The sequence below is a fragment of the Saccopteryx leptura genome, chromosome 9 (genome assembly GCF_036850995.1).
Source record: "Saccopteryx leptura isolate mSacLep1 chromosome 9, mSacLep1_pri_phased_curated, whole genome shotgun sequence".
Taxonomy (NCBI): Eukaryota; Metazoa; Chordata; class Mammalia; order Chiroptera; family Emballonuridae; genus Saccopteryx; species Saccopteryx leptura.
This window is the reverse complement of record NC_089511.1, coordinates 37,466,111-37,490,410: the sequence shown is the minus strand read 5'-3', so window position 1 is coordinate 37,490,410 and position 24,300 is coordinate 37,466,111. Positions and strand designations below refer to the sequence as shown.

Genomic DNA, 24,300 nt, shown 5'->3' with positions numbered 1-24,300 from the left:
GCTGGTTTGGAAACCCCGGGCTTGTTTGGTCAAGGCACATATGGGAGTTGATGCTTCCTGCTCCCCCCTCTCTCTATCTTCTCATTCTAAAAATGAATAAAATCTAAAAAATAAAAATGAAAAAAAGTACTTAAGACACACAAGATAGATTTGCATAATAATCTATTCATCTGGCTTTCAAACAAGAGTTTTTGTTGTTGTTTTTTTTTTTTTGAGAGGAGAGGAGATGGAGAGACAGACACCTGCATGTGCCCCAACTGGGATCCACCTGGCAACTCCTGTCTGGGACCGATGGTCAGACCAACTGAGCTAACCTCAGCATCTGGGGTTGACCCTTGAACCAACTGAGCCACTGGATGTGAGAGGGCAAGAGAAAGAGAAGGGGGAGAGGGAGAGGAAGAGAAGTAGATGGTTACTTCTCATGTGTGCCCTGACCGGGGATCGAACCCAGGACATCTGCACACCAGGCCGATGCTCTATCCACTGAGCCAACTGGCCAGGGCTGAGAGATTTCAATTTACAAAATTTTCCTCCAGTCTATGAAAATAAATGAAATGGTAAGATGCAAGTAAGGGAAATATTTTACCATCCTTTGTGATACACTACAGAATCCATATCATCACCTTCCATATCATGTATATAGTTCAATGCCTGAATCATCAAAACATTAAGAACATCTTGACCTTGTGTTGTAGTGCATTTCCAGCTACTATAATTCTATGGATATAATTTGTTTATAATTTATGTATGAGTATATGGTAATAATAGCTAATACTTTTAAGCTCCTACCTTGTTGTAGGCAGGCACTCTTGTCCGGCCTAACATTAACTCCTTCAGTCCTCAAAGCAATCCTATTGGGTAGATAATGTTGTTACCTCCATTTACAGATGACAGAGAGGACAAGTAATTTGCCTTAGGTCACACACCAGTAAGAGGTGAAGCTGTGGACAGAATAGGCTGACACTAGAATGCATATCTTTTAGATAACTGAGATAGTTAATCATAGTAGCCCTCAGGTAACTAAACATATTCAATTAACAGGCCATCTTACTTCTCAAGTAACTTGAAGGGGATTATATCATACCACCTGTTTAAAGATTCTTTGGCTTTGTAGAATGTGTACAATATTGGGCATCAGTGAGGCACAGATCTGTACAGGAAGATTTTATTATGATCGCTTGGGTCCCCAGGACTGGCAAGAAAGCAACATGGTGTATCTCCTCATCCTGTAGAGAAAGCCTCCAACAGGCTCTCATTTCCTTATGGTGAGAGTTAAATCTTTCAAAGGCTTCCCATCTCTCTTAAGGTAAAATCAGAAAACTTCTTAGGCCACAGACCCTGCCTATCTCACCACTCCCCACCGGGACACTGCACTTCAGCCGCTCTGGTCTTAAATTTCTCCCATCACAAAGACTTTTTTTTTTTTTTTTTTTTTATTTTTCTGAAGTTGGAAACGGGGAGGCAGTCAGACAGACTCCTTCATGTTCCTGACCAGGATCCACCTGGCATGCCCACCAGGGGGCGATGCTCTGCCCATCTGGGGCATCGCTCCGTTGCAACCAGAGCCATTCTAGCACCTGAGGCAGAGGCCATAGAGCCATCCTCAGCACCTGAGCCAACTTTGCTCCAATGGAGCCTTGGCTGCAGGAGGGGAAGAGAGAGACAGAGAGGAAGGAGAGGGGGAGGGGTGGAGAAGCAGATGGGCGCTTCTCCTGCATCACAAAGACTTTTAGATAAGACATTCCCTCTGACTGGTACATCCACTTCATCTGCATCACCTAGCCAAATTCTACTCCTTTTTTAGGCTTTCCCAAATCCACAGACCACGTTTGATCCCTTCTTAAAATCTCTCACAGTATCTTGTACTTTTTCTAATAGAATAGTAACAGAAAAATTGTAGTTACTGAATGTCTGTCTTGCTGGATTTAAGGGTAAACTCCATGTGGGTAAGGGTTGTGTTTATCTTGTTTGTTGCTAAATCCCCACCGCTTAGCACCAAAAAATATTTGTAAACTGAGAAGAAAGAATTATCAGCTGAAGAGGGAAATAAATACTCTAGTCCCCTTGGCATTGACTAGACCTGCTGAGCATGGAAGAAGGCCTGCCCAGGCAGACACAGAGAATGCTGGGCCAGCTGGCGGAATGGTTAGCAAACCAAAGGATAAATGACTATTACCTGTGCAATTTCCCTCCCTATACAATCTTTAAGTGATTCAGAAATGGTCAGGATAAAACTATGATTCTGTAACAAAATACAATCCGACTTTAATAGTGCTAAAATCTTGATCAAAGGTCTAAAAGATCAAAGAAATTTCAACTCAGAACACTGAGGGACAAAGTGAAAGAAGCATACTAGTTTTGATGATGTGTCATTCTACTAAGTGTGCTTTTATGGTTATGGTTATTCACCTTTAGTTGCAGATTTTTTTTTTTTTTTTTGCAAATGTTTTATCATCTCTTTCCTGATTCCTCGAAACATTTTTTTTTTTTTCGCAGAGCTCATCCTCATGGCCGGGGCGATGAAGAAATGTTTCCTCTTTCAAAAACTATGTTTTTGGACGGTAAGAATTGCTAAAGAGGAAGCAATCAAACCAATTGTGAGGGCTCTGTCCTCCAACCAGCACACTGCTTCCTGGTTTTAATATGCTTTCATAGCCCCCTGTGAGTTGACTTCGATAAAACAGCATTGCTACTCGTTTTTTGGGATCACATCTCTCAATTTGTTTACCTGGAAGACACCACACCGAAATCGATCGTGGAAAATCAATTTGTTTCTCTCAACAATGAACCACATTCCGCAGTGTTCACCCAAATGACATCAACACTAATCCTACATTGGGGCAATTTTGCTTCATTCATTTTTCAACACGTCCGCAGTCTGCCTCATTGCCGTGAGATTCAGGACTTGTCTCCAGCCTCCACCCGAGGGCCGGAGGGCCCGTCGGCAGTCGGTCGAGCGCCCCACGTCCCGGGAGCGAGTCTGGTGGGCAGTTCTGGGAAACTGTCCCCGTGAGGGACGCCGAGGGGAGCTTTCCCCGGACGTAGTAAAACCAAAACAGGACTCGGTGATTTAATCAATTACCTCGAGACATAGCTTTCCAAAAACACTGCCTTCACGAAGCGTATCCACAGAAACTTTCCCACAGCAGAGGGCTCAGAGCTCCCCGCCGCCCAGCGCTAACTGCCGAAGGACATCCAGCTGCGCCCGGGGCAACCGTCTGCTCCCACCACGCCCGCAAGTCCCGCCGCGCCTTGGCCAACACCTCCGCCACGTGCCCGCCTCCCGCAGCCAGACCACTTGCGATTGGCTGATGGTGCTGCCTATTGCGAAGGAGGGCGCGCCGTCCGCAGGCTGGCGCTCCCATTGGTCGTGCGGCGGCCGTAGCGCGCGGCCCGGGCGAGGAGGGGATCCCGGTGCTGCGGTACGGGCGGAGGCTGCCGGTTTCGTAATCGTCGCTCCTCCTAGCTGAGTCCGCGGGCTGCGAGGCCTGGGTCAGGTCGGGCCGCGCCGCTCGGGGCCGCTCGCAGTGGAGGCCGCCTGGGGGCGGGCGGGCTGGAGGCGCAGGTAAGGAGGCCGCGGACGGGCGGGATGGAGGAGGAGAAGGCCGCGGCGGAGCAGGCCGCTTGCGTGGGCGCAGGCCCAGCCTGAGGAGACCCGGCGCGGCCCGAGGCGGCCGGCTGGCCAGGAAGGCCCCGCGGAGCCGGCGTCGCGGGCGGCGGCCCCGCGCGGCGTCTGATGCAACCTGCCGGCAACACCCGGCGGGGCCGCTGAGCTCATCCCTGGCTGCCGCCCAGCGCCCCGGCGCCACCCGCCGACCCCTGCGCTCCCCGGGCGCCCCTCGCCGCCGGCCCGGGACGGGATGGAAGAAGAGATGCGCCCCCAGCAAAACCCAGCCCTCTGTGAAATGTGCAGTTGTGACAAGCCCGGCTCGTATTGGCCCCTAGGGATAAAGGGTGTTCCCGGGATAGCAGGAGGTGGACCGCATCTTAATTCAGTGCCACATAGGATAGATCTTTCCTGCTCCTCCAAAACTGCTCAGTGTGGGGTCGTCGAGAATTCTGTTTAGAAGGCAGCAGAATGATAAGTCAGAGAAAGCAGTTGATTTTTACGTACGTGACTTTATAGAAATATTGTTATCTCACTTACGAAGCTGTAGTTTGAATACTTTGCAGTTTATGTTGAACAGAGGTGAGATGAATACTTTGCAGTTTATGTTGAACAGAGGTGAGATGAATGTGCAGCAACCACGAGTTGACTAGGAAAGAGAAGGTCAGGAACCGAAGCGCTTGGTTAGCACGGAGGAGGGAACGTGGGAAAACAGCTAGGAGAGGTGTCTGAGATGGAGGGGATGGCAATGCAGGTGCGAGGGGAAGGATGATGTGTTCTGCTAAGTTAACTTGTGTGCTTTTCTTCAGAAGGTGTAAGCGTTTGGTTTTCCTCTTGTCTGAGATTTATGCTTAATCTGGCATTTTAAAATGTGTCAGTTTCAGAAAGGTTTTTAACATGATGGACTGCGCAAAAATTGGTAGTTTTCTGAGCCTACACTCAGTTGAATCCTTATTTGAAGAGCTTGACCTTGAATTCGGATATATGTGCAACTCCAAGAGAAGTTTTTGAAATAAAATACTGGAAGGGCTTGCTTTACTAAGAAGTTCTGCATCCAAGTTTTTGATATTTAAAAGTTAAAATTTGGTCAGCTGTTACCACTTGAGTGATATTTGGGATTAGCTATTCTTAAAGTTGATTTCTTGTTTCTGGAAGAACTTACTGTTAACAAGGTTAAGTAATTACAGGATGCACATATGAACTGAAGGATTTTTCAATTTTTTGATTCCTGCTTCTGTTGGGCACACTTGGTGATTGTCATTTTAATATCTGCCTAAAAAACATGGAAACAAAATTTCGTTTTTTCAGAATATCCTTTAAATTCACAAGGGCACATCAGCAAGGTTGCCTGATCATGGCGAGATAGTTTCCTCCTTTGGGATTTTAACAGCATATAGTGAGTCCTTGTTAAAGACAAATAGGTCCTCATGGAGGCTGAATTTGGACTTATGGTCTAAGATTGCCTCATCTGATCACAGTAAGAATAAATACAGGTAGCCAGATTTCAGCTTTATGGCGTATTTTTGAGAGGGGATGCCTTCATGGGGTCTTGTACTGGTTATCTTGTACTATTGTACTAGTAGGTAAGGTACATTAGTCTCCTCTACCTTTTAGGATTTCCAGCCCAATCAGTAGAAAATAAATAAATAAATAAAATCAAGCATGATCTTCTAATAGATGTGTATTTATAATCAGTATGTGTGTACTATTTTTTATGTTGTAAATCAAAGCAAACATACTCCTGTTTTGGCCCTGGGTGGTGGCTCAGTAGATAGAGCATTGGCCTGGCATATGGATGTCCTGGGTTTGATTTCCAGTCAGGACACACAAGAAAAGCCACCATCTGTTTCTCTCCGCCTCCCTCTCCCCCCTCTTGTAGCTAGTGGCTCAATTGGCTTGAGCATGGCCTCGGGTGCTGATGATAGCTGAGTTTGTCCAAGTGCTGAGGTTGGTTGATTCGAGCATTGGCCCCAGATGGGGTTGCTGGGTGGATCCTGATCAAGGCACATGGCGGGAGTCTGTTGCACTATCTCCCCTCCTCTCACTTAAAAAAAATAAACACTCTCGTTTTGGGTCATAAAGCAAGCAGTGCAACTAAATAGAAATAACTGCTCATTTGGGTGTCTATTGACTTTGACTGCTTACCTTGACTTCAGACTCTGGCACCGCATCCCTAGGAACTTGAGATTTAGTTGGAAAACAGTGGGACTAGGTAGAAAGTAAAGATTCTTAACTGAAATGAAGCAAAGACCACACCAGACAAGGATGATGTTCAGTAGTATAGACTGGATCCTATACAACTTAAAGACAGACCATGAACTTTAGGTAATAAGACCATGACATCTTAGTAATACTCTTGATTTAATTGTGGTTGTTTTCATAGATTTAATGCTAGAGTGTCTCATTTTTATTTAAGACATTTATTTAAAAAATGTTTTCTCTTAGCCTTTTGAGTCTGTATTCAACAAAGATTTCTTAAGCACTGCCCCCCAATATGCCTAACCCTGTACTAGATGCTGGGCACATGGAGATGAAGACAGAGCCCTGCCTCTTTATCTCTAGGTTAGTCTACAGCAGCGGTTCTCAACCTGTGGGTCGCGACCCCGGTGGGGGTTGAACGGCCAAAACACAGGGGTTGCCTAAAGCCATCAGAAAATACATATTTATTATACAATACATTTTTAAATAAAATATGTATTTTCCGATGGCTTTAGACGACCCTGTGTTTTGGTCGTTCGACCCCCGCCGGGGTCGCGACCCACAGGTTGAGAACCGCTGGTCTACAGGGAGACACTGTAGGAGCTGGCATTGACAAAGAAGCCCTGGGAATGAATGGGACAGAAGCACAAAGAGAAAGCATGAAGCATTTAGAAGACTGATTGATGGTGGTGGTTCAGTATTATTGAGGTGTGATGTATAAGGGAGCAGGGGGCTAGAGAGGGTTAATACCTTGGATTTGATCCTGTTTGTGGGAGCCACAGAGAATTTCTAACAAGAGGGTGTGACATACTCAGGTGTGAGTGTTAGATTGCTCTGGAGACAATGGTTGGAGGGAACACTGCTAAACCAGAGACTAGTGCCCCTGAGAGCTGTCAGCCTGAGACATGATGTCAGCCTGAGGTAACCCTGCGGCATTGGGTTGGAGAGGGATGGTGGATGTAAAGTTTTTTTTTCCTGGGGGTGGGTAGAATTATAGATGATTGAACAGATTTAGAATATGAAACATCTATGAATATTTTGGAGTATACACCTTCACTGAGAAAATTTGAGTGAAAATTTTATTTTGGGGGACCAGGAGGAATATTGGCTGTACATATGTGGGGGAAAAATGACAAGAGGGTTAGGAAAATTCTTGACAGGTTTATTTTCCCAGGAAAGTTTGATTTTTGTTTTACTCATTCTGACATTCTGAGTTTTCACTGTGTTACTGATTTGAATGAACATGATTTGAATTAAGAAATCTGAATTTAAGGCCCTGGCCAGGTGCTCAGTTGGTTCTAGTGTTGCCCCGATACACCAAGATTTTGGGTTTGATACCTGGTCAGGGCACATACAAGAACCAACCAATGAATACATAAATAAGTAGAACAAATTGATGCTTCTCTCTCCCTCCTTCTCTCTCCCTTTCCCTCCCTCTTCCTTTCCCTCCCTCCCTCTCTCTCTCCCCCATCTCTCCCCCCTCCCTCCCTTCCTCTCCTCTCCCTGCTCTTCAATAAATAAAAAAAGAAATTATTTTTAAAAATCTGAATTTTAAAAGTGTTACCCACTCAGTCTGTTTTTTTAAGGATCCATTGTTATCTGCAGTAGTGGCTTTCAGACTTCAGTGCCATCAGAATTACTTGGAGGTCCTATTAAAATAAGATTGCTCAGCCCTGTATTTAGAGCTCCTGATTCCTAGATCTCAGACAGCTTGAGAATTTGTTATTCTAACATGTTCCCCAAAAGATGGTGTCACTGGTCCAAGGACCACACTTTGAGTACTACTGCTCTTCAGTTTTACGGCTGCTTCCTGCTTGAATGAGTCACATGTAAGGAAACAAGACACCACCCTGCTTCCTGGAGACTCAACTTTGGAATAGTATTTGTCCACATAGGAGCCGCTCCAGACTTGCATTTAGGGTTGAATATCCAGATTTGAAATAAACATAAAAAAAATTTTTTTTTGCCTGTCTGTAGGAGGAACAAAAGCACAAATGACAGTATAACCTGTAAAATGTATAAATTTTAGAGGCAGCTATTTGCTCAGTAAAAAAAAAATGATAATCTGTTTGGAGTTAAGTGTTTAAGACTATTTGGCTCTTTGATTCCCTTTACTTGGTTCATTTTCCTTAGTGGATATCTCTTTGCTTTAAGAGCTACTTTCTTGGCTTGTCTTTGGTTGAGAGACTTTCTTTTTAAACATTTTTGCAGTTCTTTTTATTATCTCCAAGTGTTCCTTTCTTACAGTTTTACCAGTTTGATGATTACTTTTTCTTTTTCAAGCCAAAGGGCTCATTTTCAAAACCTTGCCTGCTATGTTCAACCTAGTACATCAGCCTTGACTGGATGAGTCAGACCAAAGTAAAAGAATTTGGAGCCTTTAATAAGAGTTTTTAGTGACTGCAGTTCATGATGGCATATTGTAGGTTGGAAGGCATTTTACCATTTGCCACCCCCCACCCCCATTGTTACTGCTGAGTTGATTGTAGAGGTTAGCTTTATTTTATTTTATTTATTTTTGTATTTTTCTGAAGTTGGAAATGGGAGGCAGTCAGACAGACTCCCGCATGCGCCCGACCTGGATCCACCCGGCACACCCACCAGGGGGCGATGCTTTGCCCATCTGGGGCGTCGCTCTGTCGCAACCAGAGCCATCCTCGGCGCCCGGGCCAACTTTGCTCCAGTGGAGCCTTGGCTGCAGGAGGGGAAGAGAGACAGAGAGGAAGGAGAGGGGGAGGGGTGGAGAAGCAGATGGGCGCTTCTCTTGTGTGCCCTGGCCAGGAATCGAACCTGGGACTCCTGCACGCCAGGCCGATGCTCTACCACTGAGCCAACCAGCCAGGGCCGAGGTTAGCTTTAAAAACTAAAAATGTAAATGGCGTATGAAAAATAAAGAAGATAAATAAGATGAACATGATTATGATTGTTGAGATGATCCCAGGACAGGTGTCAAATGAGTTTTTAAAAAAATTGGGTGACCTATTTATGTTCGCTTTATACCAAATAGATAATTATCTGGCGAAATTGTGAAGTGTCCATTACTAAAGATAGACTTGGATTAGATATCTCTCATAGTTTGGGAAGGAAGCTTTCTATTGCCTTAATAATACTGGGCTGAAACAGATGGACCCACTAGTTCAAGGCTGCCTGCATGGCTTTAAAAAGTTGAAAGTAATGATATGTTTACTTTTTAAATATTTTTTTGGTAGTCAGTGATCTTTTTTGTTTTTAAATTTTTTAATTTATTTTTTATTTTTTTATTTTTCTGAAGCTGGAAACAGGGAGGCAGTCAGTCAGACTCCCGCATGCGCCCGGCCAGGATCCACTTGGCACGCCCACCAGGGGGCGATGCTCTGCCCATCCGGGGCGTCGCTCTGTTGCGACCAGAGCCATTCTAGCGCCTGAGCCATCCCCAGCGCCCGGGCCATCTTTGCTCCAATGGAGCCTTGGCTGCGGGAGGGGAAGAGAGAGACAGAGAGGAAGGAGAGGGGGAGGGGTGGAGAAGCAGATGGGCGCTTCTCCTGTGTGCCCTGGCCGGGAATCCAACCCGGGACTTCTGCATGTCAGGCTGACGCTCTACCACTGAGCCAACCGGCCAGGGCCTGTCAGTGATCTTTAATTGAAATATTTTCCTTGTAGATCTTAACTAGCTGGCCATTCCATTGTACCACTGCTGATCTCATCTCTGATGTCATGAAGGTGGCCATCATCAACATTGCAGCGCACAGACTGGGCAGTCCCTAGGATCTTTTTAATGGTTCCACTGTGGGGTAGTGTTGATAATCTCATCAAAAGTGGTATTTCCATTGTGCTTTATGTTTATTTGGTTCTTCCTGTCTCTTGGCCGTTCGTTGAAGGCTTTGATGATTAGGGCAGATGCAGGAGGTATTCCCTCAGCCTAGGCCTCTCTTTTCGGAACAGTCGGTTTCACTGTAACCCTCCAGACTTTTCCAATTATCGGTTACTTTGGCAATGCCATCACCAGCTGTTTTTGGAGACAGACCCAGGGAGCCGATCTTAGGGGTGAGGGCATACGTGGCACCGACTTCCTCACCAGTGCAACTCAGGTATACAACTGACCTTGGGGTTGAACTTCAGTGGCATGGTGGTCATGGCTAGTGTTGGATGAACCCAGATTTGGGATGACCAAAGAAAGTTGCACTTAGGCCTCCGAGCTAAAAACTGAAAGAGTTATATGGACTTTTTAAAAGCAAAGATTTAAAAAAGCAAACATATAGACAGTGTTTATTAAGAATTGCCTGGCTTAAAGGTTTGGGTGAAGCTACTGGTGTTTACTAACTGAGCTTTTCTTAACTGGGAGATATACTCATTTTAGGAATTTCATAATTCTGGCTTCAGGTTTCCCAAAGTGTAGTTTTAGTAGTTTTTTGAAAGGAGAACAGGATACTTTTATGGTTCATAATATTGCTTTCTACATTTTAAAAAACGCTATGACTTCTTTGTGGACACGGTTCACTCAGTATAGTCAATTTGTCTTGAAGTGGCTTTATGATGATGAGATAGACATGCTTTTTTGACCCATCTTGAGGCAGTTGTAGCGACCTGGTTGAATTTATAGTAATCCAAATATGACTAGTTTTTGAAACTGTGACTTCATTTCTACAGACTACAGTTATTTCAGAACTGCCGTGTCCCCCGAGCCTGTTGGGCAGTGCGAGGGGGTGCAGGCTGGCGCTGCTGGCTGGTCCAGCCTGAGTCCTGGTACTTGCACTTCCTGGATGCATCATTAGGGCTTTGTGTCTCCCCTTGTGGTTTTAGTCTGACTGTTTAGATGTGTTTTTTAATTGTGTCATGAAGAAAGGAAAACTATTAGAACCATGATGGGATTGGGAAGCAAATTGGATTTCTCAGAACTAAATCTATGATCCAAGAAACTAACTTAAGAAATCTCTGTAAAATACTAATATTTGAAGTCATTCAAAAAATGGAAACAAGCAAAAAAAGAAAAAACACCTTTTCAAAATAGCCCATAAAATATCCTCTGGGGAAAAGTCAGGTCCATCAGTTGAAACTGCCCCACCCTCCTCTTTCATTGCAGGTGTCTTTTCTGTCATAATTGAACTTGGCTAATCCATGTTTAAACCAAACTTCTCAAATTACTCTCTGGCAGATTGCCAAATACTGTTAGTTCATATATGCTACCTAATTAGGGGTATTCTTTTGTTTTTCCTCTGATTTTGAAAACAGTCACAGATGGGCAGTACCCTCAGGGATTCAGGTGGGCTGAATTTGGCCTTATGGTGCTTCTGTATTAACTTATCTTTCTCAATTAAATGGTTTAGACTTCTGAAACATTGGAACAGTTGACAGTTGTTGTAAGACTTTTCTCAGCATAATCAATTAATGTTAGCCTGCTATTAGGTACATGCAAGTTTAATATCATTTGATCTTGTCATTTCAAATATTTTAATGCAATTTATTCTTTAACTAGGTACATGTGAAGATTTCTTGGCAGTGTAGAGTGGAAACCATTGATCACCTTGTCCTCACTTCTGCCTGTTCTATGTTGGCAAGGGAGAGTGCCCAAATGAGCAAGATATCGCAGCAGAACAGTGCTCCAGGAGTGAACGGAATAAGTGTTATTCATACTCCGGCTCATGCCAGCGGCCTACAGCAGGTTCCTCAGCTGGTGCCCGCTGGTCCTGGGGGAGGAGGTAAGGCTGTGCCTCCAAGCAAGCAGAGTAAAAAGAGTTCACCCATGGATCGAAACAGTGATGAGTATCGTCAGCGCAGGGAGAGGAACAACATGGCTGTGAAAAAGAGCCGGTTGAAAAGCAAGCAGAAAGCACAGGATACACTGCAGAGGGTGAATCAGCTCAAAGAAGAGAATGAACGGTTGGAAGCAAAAATTAAATTGCTGACTAAGGAATTAAGTGTATTGAAAGATTTGTTCCTTGAGCATGCGCACAACCTTACAGACAACGTGCAACCCAGTAGCACTGAAAATACGACAAATTCTGATAATGCAGGACAGTAGACTGCACCCCCTTCTAAACTTCACAACTTGTGGCTTGAACGTCAAAGGTGTGCTGACCTACACCACTCATACCAATGGCTGAATGTTGTCTTGTTCCATTATTCAGAGATCCATTGTAGATTGTTTTCTGGGATCAGCACTGAAGAGTTGATGAGCTAAAAATGTTAGCCATATAATTTGAATTTCTGGTTTTAAATGATATTGAGGTAAACAAATTTTTAAGGTATATGATTAAAAAAAGTCCCAGACCTGGATATTCTTAATAAATCCTGACTTCCCAAGAAATGCTTCTTTTTAGGTTGACAAAAGGAATGATGAACTGGCAGATCACGCAGAAGGTTCTTGGTTTTACTGAATATGGTTAATTGGATTAAGAAAAATTGAATGCTATTTGTGTTCATCTATTTGTCATTTTATTCTAAATTATGTATTAAAAATCCTTAGGGCTATTGAAACTAATCACTTTGTAATTTGGAGTGATTTTATGTATAACATAAACCTTGGTTTAGTTATAATTAGTACTCTTTCTCCCAACAATATGACTTTTTGTGTAGTGATGTCAGGTTAAGTAAAGAAATCCCATTGCATTTTAAAGGCAGTAAGTATATAGCCATTTGGCTTAAAAATATAACACTTAGGAGGCAAATAGGTTTTTAAAAAATAAAAGTAAAGTATATTAGAATTATGCTTTTGGGATACCTTTGGGTTATTGGATTGGCATTTTTTATATCCTTAAAAAAACACCCAAACAACTCAGTAGTTTAGAGAAACTTGTGCACCAAAATTTTTGTTTCTGCAGATGCTAGTAAACATTTTTTAAATACCATTTTCACAGCCAAATGTCTTAATAGTTTAATTACATAAACCACTGATTAGGATTTAGGATATTCAACAGGTAGTTTGTCCTGTGTTCAAATATCTACTATGGGGCCATGAGTTTCAAAGGCAAACTTTTTTTTTATGAAGGATTATTCGGTGTTTGAATTTACCCAAGGGACTATTGAAAAATGTATCCTTAATTCCCAAAACAGTCATTAAGAAAACTTGAAAGTACACGGTCTAACCTTTAATTTATTTCACTTAAATACATCTTTTTATATTTTTGTGGTAGTTCTTTTTCTAGTTAGTGGGCTCTTCCTCCAGACTTGTACCACTGCTTCTGTTTAGTTATTTGTATCCTTTTATAGCCCATAAATTATTTTAGAAATAAAACTCAGGATATTGACATTTTTATTGAGACTAAAAAAATGACAATCACTAAAGTCGGGAATCTCTAGTCTGGGTATGTTAGTGTTGATCGTTTTGATTGTCCTTGAATTTTTTTTTATTTTTTTTTTTTAGCATCACAATTTTAGCTAAAATTTGTTGGCTTTGTGAGTTTTTCCCCCCTTTGTGAGTGTGTGTGTTTGGGGGGGGGGGCTGGTGATAAGAGACGGTCACATCTGATTAAAAAGGTTGCGTTACTGGGTATTTTGGCCACATTGCCATTTCATGCTATGACCTGGGATATTGTAACCAGCATATAACTCAAGTTGTACTTTTGGGCTGGTGGAAGAACTCAGCAAAGCTATCATTAAGGCCATGAGCCCTTTCTGCAAGTGACAGGAGCCTAGGGTTGTCCCATGAGAGCCACTGTCCCAGGAGGTTAACTCCCTTATAGAGCCAGGACACAGGATAGAGGTTTCTATTAGGGTCCAACAGCAGTTTACTCTGGGTAATCAATGTTTCGAGTAACTAGGAGATACGTACAGATCCTACTGAATCTTTAATAGCTGATCAATGTTATATAATAAACCTAATTGGAGATGCAGTTGGGTCACTTGAATCTTTAAGAACCTATAATAGGTGTTAGACATTTTAATCTCTTATTTACTAAAATGTATCTTACAGAAATTGGTGTCTCCATGGAATTAATGGTTATTAGTTACATGAATTAACTGTCTTAGAAAAGAAGCTTTAGTGAAATCATTAGGAGTGTACTAGTATTTCAATAAGAACATAAAATTGGAGATTTGGAAAAATGGGTTCAAGTTTTCTTGTTTACCTGTACAAATCAAAACTTGAGCACAAGCAGTCCTTTATGCACAGGACAAAAATGTTAACCGTTGTCTTGACTTTCTTACTGAAGTGTTTGGGAATGAAAGTTTTTAGTGATAGATTTATCATTATAAAATTGAGGGAAATCAAGTACAGAGCGTGGTAAGTTCAGAGCTTTAGAACTGTAAAATGACTTTTATAACTTTTGTTCTGTAGGTTACTTAAGAACCATTAGGATTTGACCTGCCTTTGCTGGCATGTCCAGTTGTTTATGAATTAGGCTTTAGTATGTAAATTTCTAGCTGTGTCTGAGTCTCCCAGGATGGGTGCTTTCTGACTGGTCTTGGCTGCAAGTGGTGAGATCAGGAGCAGCTCTCCCTGGTGTCTGGCCCCTTTCAGTTTCAGGGGCGGGAGATCAGATACTTTGGACATTCTTACTAAGAAGTAGTAAGGTTTTATAAAATATGACCAGTCATGAGTGTGAAATTCTCAAATTTGCATAAAAAAGTAGAAGTATAGACAATATTTGATAATAAAGGAAATTGTAGCAATTTTTGATATTTCTTAATTTCCATTAGAGGGCTTGAAACTATGTACCTGAAAAGCCCAGTTAGCACTCAAGAGTGCTTTTTGATGCCTTAGAAATAGGAAAAAACATTTTGTTTGACAAAAGCTAGGAAGGAGAAATTCCGTTCTACAGCTGTTAGACCTGCCTCTCAGGAAAAGTAATTAACTTGTTCTTTTTGTTCCTGGCTTTCCTCAGTTTGTGAGATTACTCTATTTTTTTAAATATAATTTTATTTCTTTCAATGAATATGAAATAAAATAAAACTTTGGAATAATGACTCTTTTATTGTGGGTTTCTTTAAATTAGATACCAGAAAGCGTCCAAATGTTGAACAGCCATGAGTACAGGCAGACACCCTGCTGGCTCCTGTTCCCAGACTGGTGCAGGGGTGAGGTAGTGGTAGTGGCGGGGAGGGACAAGCAGGGTTTTTTCTTTGTCCAAGCCTAGGTTTTCCTTAGTGGATAGGAACATATTTTTCTGTGATAATGGATAGGAATGTAGTTTTTTGAGGATATAGGATGCCTCTTTTGTTATATTCTTTATCACCTTATATTTGTCTAACCTACAAATATAAGAATAGAGAAAGCAGTAACTGGTGTTCCTGCTTAGATACAAAGTGTTTCAGTTGTGTGGTTTCCATTTACAGAGTGCTAGGAAATTGTTCATCAGGACTGTCAAAGTGAGGCCTTTCCCTTCACCATGCAGTTCATGGTATGGATAAAGATTCATTTACTGCTGTGCCAGGGTTTTGGAAAACCATTTAGTGCTGTACAGCTTTCTGGATGGGTATCCAATGTACTTATGAAGTTGTATACATTTCTGCAGTGGTTGGAGGAGGTGTAGGAGTTGGCTACCTTCTCTGGAATGTGGGCTAGAGCCTGGCTACTGCTGGCCACCGGAGACGGCACCCTGACAGATGCCTTCTGACTTTCCAACCTGGTGAGTCAGAGCTGTTTGCAGTGCCCCTCCTGGACAGAGCACTGAGTTATTAAGATTTCCCCTTTTTCCTTTTTGTCTATTTGCTTGATAATAAGAGAAAACAAAAGTGAGTTTTGGTATAAAATGTCTGAAGGAGAAAAATGTATGATACACTCAGCTATGTTTTTTAATTAACAAAACTAAACGGTTCATTTAGAGTTTCAACCTAACTTTAACTTGGTCTTTTTTTTTTCTCTCTTCTTTTCTGAAGTTGGAAATGGGGAGGCAGTCAGACAGACTCCCACATGTGTCCGACTGGGATCCACCCAGCATGCCCACCAGGGGGCGTTGCTCTGTTGCAACCAGAGCCATTCTAGGGCCTGAGGCAGAGGCCATGGAGCCATCCTCAGCGCCCGGGCCAACTTTGCTCCAATGGAGCCTGGGCTGCGGGAGGGGAAGAGAGAGACAGAGAGGAAGGAGAGGGGGAGGGGTGGAGAAGCAGATGGGTGCTTTCCTGTGTGCCCTGGCTGGGAATTGAACCCGGGACTCCTGCACGCCAGGCCGACGCTCTACCACTGAGCCAACCGGCCAGGGTCCTAACTTTAACTGGTTTTATGTCTCCTGACACTCAGAAAGGCAGTCATTGCTTAAACTACCCAGCATCATGAATAGCTTCAGGAATATACCTGTGCATCAGCAGAAAACCTTAAGAATTGAATGCCATAAATCTAAGAACACGATATAGTGAATGGTGATTTAAAACTGCAATCGTTTTATTTTAATGTGGCTATATCACAGGCACTTTTGTGTTACTGCCACTGGAAGAAATCAACTTGTATGAAACTGTTCAGTGATTTCTCAGAATGTCTCTAGCTTGGGCTGCAGAGTTTTCCACTGCATCATGGTTTCATCTCTGATGTCTTTTTCTCACTTGCCCTTCACTTGGCTTGGCAACTCCTGGACAGCAGCTCTGTGAGGAGACAAACCTGGAATGGTGCACAGAATTCTGGAAGCCAGGCCCTGGCAAGTTGACTCAGTGGTAGAGTGTCAATCTGGCGTGTGGAAGTCCTGGGTTGATTCCTGGTCAGGGGAATCCATCCCTCCCTCCCTCTCCCCCTCCTCTCTCTTTCTCTCTGTCTCCTCTTCCCCTCCCGCAGCCAGCGAGGCTCCATTGGAGCAAAGATGGCCCGGGCGCTGGGGATGGCTCCTTGGCCTCTGCCCCAGGCGCTAGAGTGGCTCTGGTCGGGACAGAGCGACGCCCAGGAGAGGCAGAGCATCGCCCCCTGCTGGGGAGAGCGTCGCCCCCTGGTGGGTGTGCCGGTTGGATCCCAGTCGGGTGCATGCAGGAGTCTGTCTGACTGTCTCTCCCCGTTTCCAGCTTCAGAAAAATACAAAAAAAAAAAAAAAAAATCTAGAAGCTGCCTCTAGGGGTGGGCAGTACTGTGGAACTGTGGGGGAACTAGATGAGCAGAGTTAAGGACAGGTACTTTGCCACTGGCAGGGACCAGGCCTGGCTGGCCCTAGATCACTCACAGCCTCAGTAGAATTTGGTCAGTGGACTCACTTAGGGAAGACAGATGGTTTCAGCAAAGATTGAAGGAACAAGAAAGCTCACGTTTGTCATGGTGCTGCCTTTGTCCTACGTACCCTCACCTGTCAGCTGCTGGCTGTCCTAGCATGTCTTACGTGAAATCAAAGACAGGGAATCTGCAAGTCTCACATTTTGCAACTGTGCTTCATAATTCTGCCTCCTTTGGAAATGAGCTTTGAGGCAGCAACCATACCAAAAGAGCTTCTGACTCCACTCGTTCACCTTTCAGTGTGTGCAAAGGCCCAAGTGGTGTGGGACTGCTCCGGTGTGCCTGACCTGAGCCCCAGCTCTCTGTGACTAGTCTGAGAGCATGCTCACCTGCAAAGGGATGAAGGACAGAGGGAGACGTGCACAAGGGACCGTTTTAGGAAAGCTTTAATTGCAAATTCCGTTCTGTGTATTGATTTTTGAGAAAAAACATAGGAAATCTATCCTGAGCATAAGAATACAAATGACACGAGACATTTTAGTGGCTACTAAATAAAGAACAGGATTTTCTGCAATTAGCATTTTAAAAGTCACTGTTATTTAAGCAAAGTATTAACAGATTAGGGTGTGATTTTGTAGAAAGTTAATAAAAAGATTTCCCCTTGGGACACAGCACTATTGGGTGTGATCAAACTTTGATGCTGGCGTGTGAGTTCTGAGCTCCACCTCTATTGCTGGCTGGCCAGTCAGTAGGCTGCCCACTGGCACTCCTGTTGGCTCTACTTTGGGCCAGAGAAGGAAGTAAAGGTCTTGTCACAGCCTGCCATGCATGCTTCGATTTCCTCCACCGTGCGGGGCACACACGTCAGCAGCTCCGTGCCACTGTCAGTCACCACGACGTCCTCCTCGATGCGGACCTGGGTCAGACCAATGGACTCTCAGTGTTTCTGAGCTGGCCTCATTCTCAAGATGAGAAGGCCAGAACTGACAGCTCCAGGCTGACCCCTCTGCATGGGAGGGCCCCTTGAGAGAAATGGTTAGTACTGCCCCTGACGGGAAGGCCTCTGGATGACTGCTAAGAGAGGAAGGCTCGTCTCATGGGGCCATGTGCTCATGCCACCTGCCTACCCTGTCCTTGCCCCTTGCACCCTGCCAAGTAGATAGGACCCTGTGGTGTGGGCATGGGTTTTGTAGAATCAGTGTCTCTCTTGTTGAGGGGTGAGGCACCTATCTGCTGACAAACCACAGAGGGCAGTCTGGGTTCTTCTCAAGTGAGGAAGTCAATACTGGCCCTCCTGCTAGGGCTCCTGTCCTGGGACAAAGATGTGACACACAGCAGTTGGGGGGGCATTCTGGGAGAAGGACATGGGGCCCAGTGATTGGTACTCACCCCACCAAACCCACGGAAGCGCTGCAGAACCTCGCGGTTAAAGAAGCAGGCACGAGCCGGGTCAGCCAGGGCCTCGTCCAGGAGATGGTCGATGAAGTAAATGCCCGGCTCCACAGTGAGCACCATGCCTGGCTCCAGGTGCCGTGCGGTGCGCAGGCTCCGCAGGCCGGGCTCGTCAATGCGCTCCACACCCTGCAGGTAGAGCAGAGTTCAGGAGGACCCAACTAACAGCTCACACAAAGGAACACGCTAGCGAAGCCCTCCACCGCCCATCCTCGCGTGAGGGCTGGCGGGTCTCATGGCAGCTGCAGGGGAGGCTTTGTGATGGCTGGAGTCTCAGCCCACGCTCACCCCTGCTGTGCGGTGCACAGGCACTTCAAACACCTAGTCTCTGCACACCCCCCCAGATTTCAGTCCCTTCACCCTCAGAACCACCTGCGGGAGCCCCGTGGACACCACATGCACACACACAGGGCACACTGCCCAGGGGGCGGGCTGGCTATCCGGCAGCCCTCACCTGGGCCTTCTCGCCAGGGGAGCAGTAGAAACCAAGGTTGTGAAGCCAAAAAACCTCTTAAGGAGGTTGTGTGGCCGATCGGGCTGCATGTCTTCTTCCAGGCAGCTCATGTGGAAACTGGCCCCAGAAGTGCTGGGCCTGGCTCTCCCGGGCCAAAGTCCCAGGTTTTCCATGTGGCCTTCTATGAGTAGGGACAGGTGCTGTCATCAGGACGGGCCTGCCAGCACCAGCTCTGGTGTGTATTTGCACACATGCACGCATACTCCGTGTCCACGGCCTTTGCTCACGCTCTGGGCCCTCCAGCTGAGCTTGGGGCAATGGCTCCCAGTCCGAGGAGTGAGCAGCAGTGGCAGCTGCTCCTTTATAGAGGTGCCCCCAACCCCCCAAGTGCACACCCAGCTCGGACCTGTCCCCTCCCATGGGCGTAGCTGACAAGGCTGCCCGGGCTGTGAGGGCAGGTGGTGCCTAGGACACTTGTAGCAATTTCCCATCTTCCCCAGGTCCCTGAGGCACCCATCCGGCTGTCGGCCAAGGCTTGGGAGTGCGCAGCAAGCAAGCTTTCTGGTCAGGCTCTGAGACTGCCCTGCCCTGCTCACAGCAATCCCCTGAAAGCCCAGCTGCTGGAGACGGAGCTGTCATTTCTGACTGTTTGGGGGCCAAGAACATCAGACTTCAATTAGTGGTTCATGTAAGGTAACCAGAAACAGGCTGGCTCGGCCTCCATGGCTGGGCACAGCAGGGAAGGCTGTGACTGATTCCATGAGGGCGGGGACAGTGGGGCACACACAGAAACTCATGCACAGTCACTCTGACCTGGCGTGAGCCACGCTGGGATGGAGGTGATGAAGGGACATCAAGGTGCTGTGACCCCCATGGGTCATGCTCTGGGCACAGATGCCTGTCTGGTGCAGTACCCAGCCTCACCACACTTTTTGCTTGGAGGGGGTAAGGCAGGAGGGTGGGGGCACAGAAAGGTCCAGTCTGGAATGGCAGTCGCTGTGCCTGGGTGCCTGGTGACTGTGGGGTGTGGCAGCAGCCATCTCCTGCCCAGAAGCTGCTCGTCAGAGCCGGGAGTCTGGGCTCCCTGCTCCAGGCTGACCTGCTCCTGCCATCTGAACTCTGCCTGCCCTAGGTACCCATCCCTATCCCTTACCTCACAGTAAGGCCCCTAAGTTCCCGTCCCCTTTTCTCACTCCAAGGTCGCCAAAGCCAGGGCCCCTGGTGGAGGGAGAGACCTGATCAGGTCACGTCCCCAGCTTCACTCGGGTGCTGTGCGCCCACACGGAGCTGTTCCATGGGTGCGCGTGGGGAGGGATGCTCCAGCGTGCACAGAGACAGGCTTCCTTCCTGAAGATTTCAGGTGAGGAGGAAGGAGGATGGCAGGGATCCCTGGGGGGCACAGAAGAGTATGCCTGCCCTGGTCCCCTCACAACAACCCCTTCAGAGCAGTCCTGCCCGGGAGTGTGCCCCTGGAGGGGCCGCCAAGCACGGCCTGAGCAGGGCCGGGAGAAGGACAGGGCCGGGCCGAGTGCAGAGCAGATCCCACTCAGAACAGGCTGAGCCCCCAGCCCCTCTGGCCCAGGGACTCCAGCCTTGTTGGGGGTGGGGTGGGGTGGCAGCCTATGCCCGGCCCACGCCAGCTTCTGCCTGGGCAGAGGGCTTGACAGGGCCTCGACTTTTACTGGGCTCCGAGCAGAGGAGACCCAGATGTGTCTGTAGGCCTGAAATAAAACAAATGACTTTCATAGGAAAAGCCATATTTTTTCCACAATGTTTATCTGTCAGAAGAATAGACTGAGCACAAAGGGCTGGTTACTGGAAAAGATGAAAACAGTTTGCTGCCAATTTTCTCTGGTGGAAAAAAAGTGCTTTGGCGACTAATGAATAACGAGCCTCAGTTAACAATGTCTGGAAGGCCCTGCTCTTGGCTCCCTGCGCACAATGTGATGGAGAGAAATTAGGAAATTAAAACTGATTTTGTTTCTCCAAATTTAACTGTTTACACTTGAGGAAAAAATAATTGAATAATAATGCTTTTCTTGAGCAATTTTTCCCCCCAAAAATTGTTCTTAGTGCTTTCAAAATACCCTGCAGCCAACAGGCCAAGCCTAGTCTTGGCTAACTGGCTGGTGGGCCCCAGGGCGTGCACTGATTGCACAATCAGCCCCTGCACCGTGGGCACCAGGCCAGGCTGCAGGGCCGGGTTTGCCCCCGCCCACCAGGGACCGGGGAGGCTGTAGCCACCTGCCCGGCAGGGCCTCCCGAAGGCCCTCTGGGTGGTCCTTTCAGGAATCAGTCGGTAGGAGGTGGAGAGAAGGCCTAGCCGAGACACCCAGATAAGCCTCCCTCCACTACCAAAGAGACGAGGAGGCCACAGGGGCATGCTGGCCTCGAGGCCTGCGGGGCAGAGGGTGCCCTAGGGAAGGGCAGGGGGTCTGCTGCTGGCTTGTGAGGGCAGTCGGCTCAGCTAGTCCCAGGAGGGACCATGGCCAGCCACCAGCTGGTAGAGCCTTATCCTCCCTAGCTGAATGAAGCCAGAGGCAGGAGGAAATGAGGAGTGCACCCCCATCACCAAGACCCAGCTTCGGGGCTGCCACTGCCCTGCAGGGACCCCAAGCACACTGACCGCCTACCAGCCTTCAGCAAGGGCACGCCCAGCGCACTGCCCAGGGCTTACTCTGCAGAGTGTGCCCATCATGCACCAGGTCCTCCAGGCAGCCAGGGGATGCCTTGACCAGGGCCCTTGGGGGTGGCTGGCACTGTGGCATCAGCCTGGGCCAGGACCAACCAACAAGTGGGAGGGGAGGAGGGGCAATGGGCCTTACCAGGACGCCATTCTCTTATCCTCCCTGCCTCACTGCACTCCAGCTGTCTCCCAGAGCCCTAACCCACCCTGGGAAGTTCCAGGCTCAACGACAGCCAACAGGCAGGCCACTTGGGCTGACGTGTCCACACTGACCTCTGGGTAGCCTCCCACGTCGTGCACATCAATGCCCAGGAAGTGACCGAGCCCATGAGGCATGAACACGGCTCCCAGGTGGGCCTGGACCATGGCGTCAATATCGCCGCTTAGGAGACCCATGCGGGCCAGCTCCTCCAGGTGGATGCGGTCAGCCAGGCGGTGCATGTCAGGCCACCAAACACCTGTGGCTCAAAAGGAGGCTGCAGTGAGTTGTACAGACAGGCAACCTGGCCAGGGCTCCCCGGGGCAAGGTTCAGGGGACACAAGCCCTCACACTGGCTGAGGCAGGAGGTCCTGAGGTAAGGGGCAAGGGTGACGGGCCCAAGGTGGCCTTCCGTGGAGGGCTTTCCCAGCCATCGTGCTGGAAGTTGAGCCTCTTCCTCCCCATTGTGTCCTCAGAAGTAGGCTCTGTCACCCATGGCCAGGGGCCCAGCCCAGGTCTGCTCCCACCCCATGCTGTCTCTGCCTCCAGCCGTGTGTGCTTCTGGGGCGGTGGGAGCTCAGCCAGATCCCGAGGCATCAGAAGGAAAGAGGTGACTGTCCCCATCCGTGGATATGGGGCGGCCTCAGAGAACCCCAGACAAGGCTCAGGCCCAAATTCTGCCTCAGAGCCTCAGGCTGTGGGGCCAGGGGAACTCCTGACTCACTCGGGGAGCCACTGTGGGGGAGCAAAGGTTTCTAGGGTGAAGGTGCAGCTGGCACAGCCTCATGAGCTGGCTGGCAGGGTCTGTGGCCCTGCCTGCTACAAGCACTGGGTGACTAGCTCTGTGGCAGCCCAGACATCCAAGCCCGGGGCTGCTAATTAAACTCATCTTTGCCCCATATTTCTGGGGCAAAGGTCACCATGGAGACTGTTCCCAGGCACTGAGTTTCCGGTGGGCAGGCTCTGCAGGGCTGTGCAGTTCAGCCCTGCCTGGTCCCCCAGGGGGCCTTTGGGGGCTGCAGTCTAGAGTTCTTGGAGAACCACTTTCAAAGAACCTTGGCCATCCTCAGGGCACATCAGCCCTGCCCCCGGCTTCATGGAGTCCCACCTTCCGCCTTGCTCAAGGGCACTGGGCGCTCAGCATCAGCAGTGGGTGGAGAGCTAAGCCAGTGTAGTGCCTTGCCCCATCACACAAGCGCTGAGTTTTGGGCAACCATGTGCCTGTCAAGGCCAGTGGCCTCAGGACACACAAGGCCAGGTGGACAGGATAGGGACCTATATATACCCTTATACTGTGCTCTGGCCACAGAGGGTGGTCAGCGCCATCCCTACGACCCCCTCCATGTCGGTGGCAACCCTGGCTTCCAAGGGGTCTCCCTGCCATATCCTGCCCCATTGCTGACAGTCACGGCTGCAGGAGGGCAGCACTAGGATTCTGCACTGTGAGGGGCCTCCCTGCCATGTCCTGCCCCCCCACCCCCCCCCCCCCCCCCCCCCCACCCCCCCCCCCCCCCCCCCCCCCCCCCCGCCACATGCCCCATTGCTGACAGTCACGGCTGCAGGAGGGCAGCACTAGGATTCTGCACTGCGAGGGGCCTCCCTGCCATGTCCTGCCCCCCCCCCCCCCGCCACATGCCCCATTGCTGACAGTCACGGCTGCAGGAGGGCAGCACTAGGACTCCAGGACTCTGCACTGTGAGGGGCCTCACTGGGCCCAGTGATGTCTGGGGCTGGGCCACCAGGGTCTGGACTCAGCTCTGAACCTCTGTGGCTGGCAGAGGTCAGATGATGGGCTCTAGGGGTAAAGGGAGAAGAAAGCCCAACCTGGGACACAGGCCATCACCTCAGACACTAGAGCTGGGTACCAGTCCCCTGAATGGGCCCCTACCCTGCAAGAGACAGAGGCCCCACTGTTGGCGTTTGGGTGGGCTAAAGGCACAAGACTGGTCCAGCCTCTTGGGTCCCCAGGCTCCAAGCTCTGAACAGGTAGGTGGGGCTGTACCCTGGCTAGTTCACAGTGGCCAGCCCATGGCCCAAGGTGCAGAGAGACCCAAGGTGGAAGACCTAAAGGCCTGTCCCTAAAGACAGAGAGCCTCCTGGGAGTCCAGCCCCATCGTACCTGCCTCAGCCCATGAGGTGCTGAGTGAGGTGGGGTGGTGTTCTGGGGTCTGGAGTTTGGCTACAACCACAACAGCATGGAGGCAGAGCCCACTCTGCACCCAAGGTAGAGTCAGGGTGCGAGCTTTTCCCCGAGGATACGACATCCTTACACGGAGACCTGGGACACTGGACCCCAGCTTGGCTGCTCCCTGCTGGGTGACCAGGATAAGCCTTCACCTCTGTAAGCCTCAGAGGCCTCCCGTGTCCAACATGGCCATAGCGCTGTGCCCTAGAAAGCTGGCTGCGGAAGCACTACCAGGGGCAGTTCTATTCCCTGCAAACTGCCACAGGCCGCTATTCACCCTATCACTTGTGGCCGGCCAGACCCTGGGTCCTCTTTATGTTCACTGCACTCCGCGGCCACAGCAGAGTCTGCCTCAGCCTCGGGCCACTGTTCTCCAAAGACAGAACAACGCCACCTCACCCGCCCCAGGCCAGGCCACCTCTGTTTCAGAAACACACTAAGGTCTTCCTGCCTCAGACACTTTGCAGACCAGGCTTG

The 24,300-nt window shown here is 48.1% G+C and overlaps 2 protein-coding genes and 1 pseudogene across 2 annotated transcripts in view; 1 reads left to right on the top strand and 2 right to left on the bottom strand.

The window, feature by feature from the left end:
- The first annotated feature begins 3,396 nt into the window (after window positions 1-3,396).
- Window positions 3,397-12,797, top strand: CEBPG (CCAAT enhancer binding protein gamma). The gene is made up of 2 exons (XM_066348678.1): window positions 3,397-3,565; window positions 11,259-12,797. Exon 2 carries the CDS (start codon window positions 11,331-11,333, stop codon window positions 11,802-11,804), a length of 474 nt encoding a protein of 157 aa, XP_066204775.1. The 5' UTR covers window positions 3,397-3,565; window positions 11,259-11,330; the 3' UTR covers window positions 11,805-12,797.
- On the bottom strand, window positions 9,449-10,551 carry LOC136381468 (large ribosomal subunit protein uL11 pseudogene; annotated as a pseudogene).
- Window positions 12,798-17,276: 4,479 nt separating the features above from the next.
- The window catches only part of PEPD (peptidase D), a 121,535-nt gene continuing 114,511 nt past the window's right edge, over window positions 17,277-24,300 (bottom strand). The window contains exons 13-15 of the mRNA XM_066349220.1: window positions 21,713-21,897; window positions 18,237-18,428; window positions 17,277-17,763 (exon numbers count right to left, since the gene is read on the bottom strand). Coding sequence (XP_066205317.1) covers window positions 17,626-17,763; window positions 18,237-18,428; window positions 21,713-21,897 — 515 coding nt within the window. The 3' untranslated portion in view covers window positions 17,277-17,625. The remainder of the gene's footprint in view (window positions 17,764-18,236; window positions 18,429-21,712; window positions 21,898-24,300) is intronic.

Coding starts and splice junctions, on each gene's coding strand:
- CEBPG (XM_066348678.1), top strand. CDS start 11,331: ATGTTGGCAAGGGAGAGTGCCCAAATGAGCAAGATATCGCAGCAGAAC.